At 42.4% G+C, this 10,467-nt stretch overlaps 1 protein-coding gene across 1 annotated transcript; it reads right to left on the bottom strand.

The window, feature by feature from the left end:
• Window positions 1-3,708: 3,708 nt before the first annotated feature.
• LOC308582556 (trypsin inhibitor ClTI-1-like) lies at window positions 3,709-8,668 on the bottom strand. Its single transcript, XM_081185774.1, has 4 exons — window positions 8,463-8,668; window positions 7,409-7,449; window positions 6,102-6,211; window positions 3,709-3,901 (listed from the first exon to the last, which is right to left on the bottom strand). Exons 1-4 carry the CDS (start codon window positions 8,515-8,517, stop codon window positions 3,856-3,858), a joined length of 252 nt encoding a protein of 83 aa, XP_081041900.1. The 5' UTR covers window positions 8,518-8,668; the 3' UTR covers window positions 3,709-3,855.
• Window positions 8,669-10,467: the final 1,799 nt, after the last annotated feature.

The raw sequence follows: 10,467 nt of genomic DNA on the forward strand, positions 1-10,467 counted from the left end.
AATTGGTTCTTACACAAAGGGGAAGCCAGCCTGAAGAAAAAGGCAACAGAGTGCCCTTGGGTGTCACTTCTTTGTAGATAATTGTACCCCCCTCGAGACATAATGAATGTCCAGGGTTTCACACCCATCACTCATCACAGCTGGAAACCCCTTTAGTCATTAGTCTTAAGAAGGTGTGGAAAAAAAGCGAGGTCTGTGTCCACTGACGCCACCACCCACCATGGTCTTCGCTGACAGAACCAGACTATACAGCTCACGCACGGAAGGCATGCCTGCCAAGGGGAAGCCTGCCAAATGCACACCAGCTCTTCCAGTCTCCTGAAACCTGTGTTCTGCCACATGGGGAATGCCTTTACCTTCAGCAGGGAGAAGAGCAGGGAAGAAGAGCCATTAGAGAGGGTGATGGGAAAGGGAATGAGGGCAGTAGCTCCATTCTCTCTCTCTCTCTCTCTCTCTCTCTCTCTCTCTCTCTCTCTCTCTCTCTCTCTGCATGGGCTTCATTGCATGGAGGCTAACGGAAGCTACAGCTTCTGCATTTTGAGGTTTGTATGTGGCAGCATAAGATTCATCCACTTGATTACAGGTGATTGCTTACACTGTTCAGAAAGTCCCTGTGATCCTCTGTAGAGACTTTTCCTTTGGAACAAGGAGCTGGAAAGGAGAGCAGAAAGGAGAAAGATCCATTGTGCCAGTCTCCTTCTCCTTGTGCGACATTGGCCTATTCAGTGCAACCTCTTGTTGTAGCTTGGAAGTTAAGGGCAATGAAGTTGCAGAATGTTAATGATGAATCAGTTATCAGTTGTAGACATCTTGCTTGTGGATAAGATCTGAAATTTTGATTTCTGTGTACCAGTCAAAACAGCATCTCTTGTATGCTTGCCAATACATGACCTTGTTTCTTGGGGCAAGGGGATTTATTCCTGTTGATACATTAGCGCATTCTTGCTTGTTTTAAAGTCAAACTTTGAGCCTGAACTTCATTATTTAGTATCTAATTTTTGCAAGCCACCCTTTTAAAATAGTGATAGCAAGAAACGTGGCTGAAGCTAGCTCTCATGCTGGCAAATGCAGAGGATTCCAGAGTTATTTTGGGAATAGTTGCCAGAAACTGGTACAATGCAGACCTTGTGTCAATAACAAGTCTTGACATCATAGAGCCTTGTAAGAGAGAAGCTCAGCACCTTCACCACCTGAAGATCATTGGCCATGCAGACTGGGACTGATTGGGGTTTTTGTCCAGCAACATCAGGTTGAGGACCAGGCTGTGGAAGGCTGTGCTAAGATGATGGAGGTTTGTTAAAACTCAGCTACATGACTTGGCTTTCAAGGCATTCATTGCAAAAACCATCCTTTGCATGCATCATGGTGCAGCTGTCTCATATATGGTTGTAGTCAATTAAGTCCTACTATGAGTAGACACATTGGAATTAATTAATCAAAGTTAGCCATGTCCATTAACCCCAATGGGTCTACTCTGAGTAGGACTAGGGATGAATACCACCCATGGTTTTCTGTATGTTAGAATAAAACCTTTGCAATCAAAATATGGATTTCAAAACAACAATGGCAAAGCTTTCTTGTCACAAAATCTGAAATTTCTGTCTAAATGTACAACATGGTTAGTTGAAACATAGGCATTTAAACATTTCACACTCAGTTTGCAGAGTGCTCTTTGCGCATGCTCTTTTGCATTTTCGTTTTAGAAATTGTTCAGCCCCATCAGGAAAACAGCACAAGCAAAAATGATGCAGTTTCACCTCATAAGTCATGGGAGCAACAATGGGAAGAAGGAAAGATTGTGGTCAGTTCAGAGTGGACCTGGCTTAAGGCTTGACCAAGCTCCATCCAGAATGATTGCAATGGCTAACAGACAGAAATGGGGTCTGTTATTGTGTTACTGAACATTCTGTGAGCTTAGCAGGAGGTCTTCACCTATGTCACACGTGACTAAATTTTCAGCCTGTTATCCCCTAATCTCTCATTTTGGCTTATCCCAGGGATGGGGAACCCCCCCCCCCCCAGACTTCTCTGTTTGATTCTTCTAGCCTCCCTGTTGTCATGACACTGGAGTCAGAGTTCTTCAGGAAATGAGCTTGAAGACTCTGAATCAGAAGGGCAATGGCATGCAGGGCTTCCACCCCAATAACAATTTCTTGGAGAAAGTTTGGCAGATGTGTGAATTGGCTGCAGTTCTTCCAAAGGTACATAAATTTAACACACAGCCCTCCAGATGCATTTCAGTATCACCTGTTAAGCACTAACCTGCCTGCTTTTTTGTTGTCATGGGACATTAATGTTTGTTTCCCCCCACTGTGAAGATGCTGGAAGGAAATTCAAATGCTGCTTTCAGGTTTTATCAGCTCTGAAGCTTTGTAATACATGGGCACCACCTGCTGGTCAAACAGTATGTTCCTTTGATTCAGGCTGTTCATTTCCTTTTATTTCCTGCCTTGCAAAGATTGTTCATGTTCAAATGCTGAGTGAGTCTGACTCAGCCCAATGCATGCAAAGTATATGATATGAAGCATATCAAGTAGTAGGGGATGGCCTGATGAGGTGGCACCTTACCTCCAGTTGGTTGCATTGCTGCTGTGTACAGGGAGATAGAGGGGGAAGGAAGAGGTGGTGACGAAGTTGGTGCAGTGCAAACCAGCTGACAGGAGCACTGAATGGGCTCTGCCAGTACATTTGCACCACATCAGACTCACTACCATCTCGTTCCTCCCCCTCTTCCTCCCCATAAACAGTGGCGAACCAACTGACCAGAGGTCACCTGAGTGGTGAAGCTCCATCTGCTGCGGATATAAAGACGACCATGTTCTGGCTCCTTGGTTCTGGCTGCCAGGAACCTGTGGGTTTTGTTGAAAATGTGGTGAGGCAGAACTGGGCTGCAAGCCCATCTTTATTTTCTTAAACCGTGGGGGAAGCAGCCAGTGGTTTCCCCCCCTTTTATTCCCAGATGAGACCTGAAGTCTCATCACCTCAGAGGGACTTCGCTTGCAATCTCCATCTTGAAACCCATTCTGTCAGCAAGACCTTATGGCTATAACAACCAGTCTTATTTTATTACTCCCATTTTGTCACATGACTCTCTTCTTTGTGTAACATCTTGCCTAATGAAGAATTCTGGAGAATTTTTGTATTTGGAGAGTGGGTGGGTTTGTCCTAATAAAGGTATTGTCCAACTCCAGGCTTCTCTTCGCAAACTCAACTGACATCAGCTGTGATGGGTTCGGGGCACCAGTTAAAAGCATATTTATTTGCCTAGGCTGTTGGTTAAGCTGGATGTAGAATTGGGCAGCTTGTTGTCTTGTTCAATGACTGTAGATGATGATCTTCTCTTTATTGGTTTTATGTAACTGGTTTTATTGTTTATTATCTGCTTAATTTTTTATATTGTAGCCTGTTCTGGGATTAATGAAGAGCAGGCTATGAATTATTCAAGTGAAGAAACAACAGTTTCTTTTATGGCAGTAAATAAATGAAAAACATCTCACCAGATGGTGTGGGCAGCCCATTCCAGTTCTGTTGTGATTACAGACAAATGCTATGAAATATAGCCATCTAATTCACACAGTACCTCCTGCATGCAGTTCCATATTCAAAGAGGACTCGGCAGAAAATGTGTGTGCAAACTCTTTGTCATATAGTTCAGTAGAAGAGTGCCAAAAACTACCTATCAAGAATAAATACAATGACCAAACCAGATTGCTGCAATGCTGTTGTTTTATTGACAAAAAAAATCTGGGAAATTGTAATAACAAGCAGTTATTAACTCTGTGCATCTTCATCAGAGAAAGCCAGGAAGACCACTCCCAAATTCTTCAGCAAAAAAATTATGCATGTTCAACACTCTCAGCAAATTCCAGCCTTCTTAATTTTGACTTGTACATTCTTTTGCCTGCAAAAAAGGTATAAAACATACTGAATAGTATCTTTCATTTCCCAGGTCAAAGTTGAGATGTTGCCAAATCATGCCTTGTGAGAATCAGAGCATACGTATTTCAGATAGGCATTGCTAGACTAATGCATTTGTGCGATAATATGTTTTGACACCTGCTAGTGTTCAGGGCATGGACAACTTAAAAGAGATAGAATTTTACAATTTGGGCAGGATCTCACTTGCCAAGTCCTCATGAAAATTCACCATCATTTGCATGCAAGTTATGCATACGTCCCCCTCCCCACACACTTTGGAGCTAGAGAACTGCATTTCAAAATTCAGAGTACTGTGGCTTTCCACAGGAGAACTGTGTTTCCACTTTTGGTTTTTGAGAAATTCAAATAAGGTAGATTCACCTAAAATGTCAACAAAACCAACTTTCTCCCCCATCCTTATCCTTATTACTCACACATACAAATTCCTGTTGAAGTATAAATACTGAAAGTGACATATGCACAGGCATACATGGAGCTACTGCCTGCACAGTCTCTAAAACAGTGAAAAGGCTCTTAAGGGAGACTTTCACTTTCTCTGTGTCAAATAAGGCCTGCCAACTGACCGTAAAAAATGAACTTGTTCCTTCAAGAGCAGCTATATGTTCAGAATTCACTAGATGAAATTCACATTCTTGAGAAAGAGGGAAGGGGAGACATTGATTTGTATCCTAAGGTGCCTTTCCATTCATGGAGTGAGTCCTTCTGCCGATAGAAGGGATTTGGATTTCGTTCCTGCTAATTCAGGGATGGAGAATACATGGCCCTCCAAATGTTATTGGACTCCATCTTCCATCAACCTCAGTCACCATGGCCAATGGCCAGGGATGATGGGAAGTGTCATCCAATAACATCTGGAGAGCCACTCAATCCTTGTTCTAATAGAAAGAGGGAGACTGTTTTTGTTGATTCCTGCACCTTTGCAGTTCCTGAGTCACCTTCCATACTGCTTTGGAATCTCTCACAACCACCCATGCAGATGTGCAGCAGGAAAAGGGAGTGCAAATTTTCAGAAAGTGAGTGTGGAACGTGAAAATTGGGTTTGTAGGTGCCAGCAATACCCTTTCTACTGGGCAGAACCCCAGCTTATTGTCACATGCTAATGTTGTTTCCTTCTCACAGAGAGTTGCCCTTAACAAAGCACAGTTCCCAGGATTCTTTGAAGAGCAAGTCCTCTGCTATAAATATGTGTTCGATATGCATTAAATGTATGGGGTGGATCTGCCTCTGATGTTCCCTTCAATCTCCTATTCTGTTCCTCACGATGCTTCTTCAGAACTATTGTTTCCATCTTGCTGTTGGGACTAAAAATACTAGGAGAACCTAGCCCAGAGATGGAAGGAAGGAGAAGTACCAACAAGAGAAGAATGGCAGACAAAACTGATGGAGTGTGCAGAGATGGTGAAACTGATGGGGAAGATCAGAAACCAGGAAGATCAATTATTTTTAGAAGACTGGAGTAAATTCTTAATTTATTTAAAAGACAGTTAAACAGTTACAATCATTGGCAGGGATGTAATGACACTTGTAATGTGGAATTAAATATGGTAACTATAGATATCTAACAGATGGATAAAGGAAAAGGATGCAGAAAACTTAAATCTTAAATATGGAACCCATAGAGGGAGGGAAGGCAGTCCGAAGGTTCAAAAGAACCTTTTATTTTAATATTTGAAATGGTTAAAGTTAAAATGTATAAAATCATGTAAAACCAATACAAAATGTTATATAAAAAATACTACAAGAACCTAAGTGAATTAGGATGCATCTGCCATCAGGCTACATTGGCCAAATAGCCCACCTTTCAGCAGGACCCATTTAAAGAGGATAATCCAGCACCCCTCCATATACCAGAGCAAGTAGCAATTTAAAGTATTTGAATTACTTTATGACTGATATATATGTTGCTGCTCTGTTCTGGAGTGTGGGTGTGGGTAATCTTTATGATGTGAGCGTTGTACCTCTTAAGGAAATCTTCTGTTCACAGGAGGGGTGACCACACAGATTGAAAGGAGGGATTTGAAGGTATCTCACTTACTATTTCTTTCCCTGTGGGACCTACTGGCACTCCTATCTACTGAAGAGGCTTGAAAGATGGCGAAAGGCCTAAAGAAAACAGGTTCCCTTGAAGAAACTAAGTGGTAAAGGAAAAAACAGATACTTACTGATTTGTACTGCACAAGGTACACTCATTGGGATAGGTCACTTGGTCAGTGCCACAGACGGGATCAAAATTTTTAGGGCATCCTGGTGTTTCATAAAGTTCACAGGCTGGCTGTAGAATAAAAGCTGTACAGTTCAGTATCTGGAACAGCAACAATCTTTTAAATTTATATTCCTCAAAGTTGGTGCAAGACATTTTGCTTACTTGAGACACAGTGACAAAGGGTGCCACTCTCCCAAAGTTAAGCCATAGTACCCATGAACAGTACCTGAGGCAAGAAAATCCTCACAACCACCTTCTCCCTTTCTCGCAGTAAAAATCCAAGAACAATAATTTGCACCCCTTTCATGACACCCAAAATCAACTGCCCGAGGCAGTTGCCTCACGCTGCCTAATGGTAGAGCTGGTCCTAGTATTCTTTAATAGAGGATGATATTGAAGAACGAAGATACTGGAGAATGAAGGTTAAGTTGAGGAAGCAGAGTGAAGAATGGCATAGAAATTTAGACATTGGCGTGATAGCTACCGAAGCATTGTATGCTATGGCATTTGTTTCCCAGTAAAAGCTGCTGCCCTTTGCAGTTATCAATCCTAGTTTGTTTGGCAAGAGTTTCATTACTGCAGCCTTCCTCAACCTGTTACCGTCAAGATAATGTTGGACCTCAACTCTCATCAGCCCCAGCCAACATGCTTAGTAAAATATCTGTGTAGCTAGTTTATAGCAGCAGTGGGGAATATTTTTCCACTCATAGGACCATATTCATTAATGGGGGGGGGTGCATGCTAGGGGTGCGTAGGGCCAGAGGTAAAAGTGAGCAGGGCAATGGATGAGACTCTTGCATCTGTGCAGTTGAATAATTCCCAAATATGATAAGGGTTCCTGGGCATATTCTGGGGATGGGCCTAGAGTGAGTCCTGGGGGTCAGATATAAAGGCCTGGGGGCCACATCCAACCCCAGGTCTTAGGTTCCCCACTCCTGGTTTATTGGTAAGGAAATACACAGAGAAACATAGCTAGGTGATTTCAGTGCACTCCTCTCGAAGGCAACGACAGAAGGTTTGGGTTGCCTGAATTTCAGCTCAGTACTCAGGGCAGCCATTTTGTGCTGGCATCCATGATTCTTTTATCAATGTATGTGTACCAGCACCTCATTTTCTATCCAAAAAAGGGGGAAGCACTGTCAGTACATGACACATTGTATTGTTCTGACTTCTTTTATGTGGCAATAGTGCATTTGCCATATATCGGCGGGGTAAAATTTCACCAAAGCAGGATGCACTGCACTTAAATAATCAAGACAACATTACCTCTCTTGCCTCACTGTTGCCACCATCAGTTTCTGCGCTGCCTAACAATGTGAGAAAAAACATTATTGATTAGAAATCCACTCTACTTCTAGCAGAGCCTATAACCTCGGCTGGTTGTGTTAAAGCTGCATCAAATCAGTCTAATTTTTTTAAACAACAACAACATTTAAACATTTAACAAAAATACATTCATTTGACAAGAGTACATATTTAAATCTAGGGGAACGTGACCTGTTCAATCACACTGGGTGTGGAGCTTTTGGGGGTGCTGCAGCAGATGCCATGATATGAAGTCCAATGCAAAGTGAGAGGCAAGGGGGCAGATTTTGGCTTCACACAGGATGCCACTGAAATTTGAGATGTCAAGGTCTGCTGCTGCATATTTAGACCTTAAAAATAGAATAATATATAAATCTTGGATTTTTTAAAAAGAACATTTAATTTTGACTACTATATACATTTTGGTGAAGCAATTTCCTGTGATATACAGTGGTACCTCGGGTTAAGTACTTAATTCGTTACGGAGGTCCGTACTTAACCTGAAACTGTTCTTAACCTGAAGCACCACTTTCGCTAATGAGGCCTCCCACTGCTGCCGCGCCGCCAGAGCACGATTTCTGCTCTCATCCTGAAGCAAAGTTCTTAACCTGAAGCACTATTTCTGGGTTAGCGGAGTCTGTAACCTGAAGCGTATGTAACCTGAAGTGTATGTAACCCGAGGTACCACTGTAATGTATTTTTGTATGTTATTTTCACTAATGCGCTTCCTTTAGTGGAAACCACCATAGTGTATGAATTTTACACACACCTGGCTGGAGAACTGCAATACAAAATCTGGAGAAGATCTAATATGTAGATCTGGTTCCTTTTTAGTTCTCATCAAAGTCACTCAAATACCTTTCCTCAGCCTCAAAATGAGACTCTATCCCATCATAGAGGTGCATGTTTTCCTATACTCTCCTTTGTCAGGAGTGTATAGGAAATCGACTGAACAATTATACTGGGAATTTTAGCATCTGCAAGGAAAAAGACGTGAATTCTATATAGCCCTTACCTGAGGAACAGAAGATCCCCACTGCAAGGAGAAGGAATATGTTAGTTACTCTCATTGTAGAGCTGCTTATTGACGTTAAAAGAATAATCCTTTTGAAGAAGCTATGTCTCAAGATTCCAGAAGAAACTTTTTTATATGACCTGTTTCTGGCACCTCAGACTCCCCCTCCTCCTTGACGTCATTGTCCAAACAAGCGTGTGCTATGGGAAAGGTATTTTTGAAGGGAAAGAGGGAGGTGAAGTAATAGCCAACACAGTACAAACCACATGAGATAATTTGCCCGGGTGGGTTCAAAGATCTGTGTGTCACAGAACTAGATGCTAGAAATCATGAATGCCAGGACACTTTAAGGAGCATATTCATATACAAGCTGCCACTTTTGAATGCCACAATAAGTAATTCAGACTATTATCTGTTGACTCTGCTTCATATCTCTAGCCTTGCCATAAACATATGCTGTAAGATTGAAAGGAACTATATTTTACTGCTCTGTTTTATTGTCAACAGTTTATATGGCAGCTTTCTATTGACTCACCCAAGGCCATATTAAAACAGAAACAAATGACTAACAGCATTAGCAAGATTAAATATTAAAAGTTCTGATAACTGTGACAAGCCAAGGTGTTCTTTGACATGTTTACTGTATTTTTGTAGGCAGAGAGAATGCTCTTCTCAGGGCCGGTACCGCCATGAGACAACCACCTCAGGTGGCAGGTGCAAAAGGCACAAGTAGTGAGCAGAGCTGTGGGTGACATTTGGCCTTCTCTTTGGCCCCTAATTTAGCCTACTGCCCTCAGATGCAGTGGGAGGTGCTGTCTCATTACAAGTGTTGAAAAAAGTGTTTCTCAAACCTGGGTCCTCAGCTGTTCTTGGACTACAACTCCCATCACCCCTAGCTAGCAGGACCAGGGGTTAGGGATAATGGGAGTTGTAGTCCATGAACAGCTGGGAACCCAAGTTTGAGAAATACTGATAGGCCCCACCATCACAATACATTTAAAGCACTATCATACTACTTTACACAGTCACAGCTTCCCCCAAAGAATTCTGGGAACTGTAGTTTGTTAAGCATGCTGTGAGTTGTTAGGAAACATCTATTCCAGGGAGCTACAATTCTCAAAGTGGTTTAGCAGTCAATTCCTCTTCCCTGGGAAGTCTGTGAGGGGAATAGGGGTCTCCTAACAACTTCCACACCCTTCTTTCACTTCCCAGGATTCCTTGAGTGAAGCCATGACTATTTAAAGTAGACATAGTGCTTTAAATCAGTGTTTCCCAACCTTGGGCCTCCAGCTGTTTTTGGACTACAACTCCCATCATCCCTAGCTAGCAAGACCAGTGGTCAAGGATGATGGGAATTGTAGTTCAAAAACAGCTGGAGGCCCAAGGTTGGGAAACACTGCTTTAAATGTATGGTGCACATGAGATCTCAGTTTCAGCTACCAGCCTGGTGGACTTTGGAACATGGATGAAGCCAGGCTGAAATGAATCCAGATGAGCTGAGAGGCTGCAACCATCAAGAGGTAGCCAGAACCAGGGCCTCTACAAAATAGGGGTTTATGAAGTGTAGTGTCATGGTATAGAAAGGACAGGCTAAAATTATTCACAAAGAGCAGGGTAAATAGATCAAAAGCACACTGGGCCATATAGAATTGTCAAAGGCATGTCACTGATTTTACAATATTCAATCTTGAACTAGTTGCTATAAGACACAAATCATGCATAGACATTTGTAACAAATGCTTAACCACATAAGAACATAAGCAGATCCCAGCTGGATTGGGGCAAGGGCTCCTCATAGTCTGGTATCTGCTCTCACTATGGCCAACAAAATGCCTATGGGGTACCCACAAGCAAGACAAGACCTGAGTCCAGCAGCCCTTGCAGAGGTATTTGGCTTTGTCAACACGGCAGAGATACCACCTGCACATTTCACAGGGCAAAATTTGGAACAGGTAAGATGTAGGCAGAAGGTGAGCAGCCTATAATCCCGGTATAACTCGATTAG

The sequence above is a fragment of the Podarcis bocagei genome (assembly GCF_964188305.1).
Source record: "Podarcis bocagei genome assembly, chromosome: 2".
NCBI lineage: Eukaryota > Metazoa > Chordata > Lepidosauria > Squamata > Lacertidae > Podarcis > Podarcis bocagei.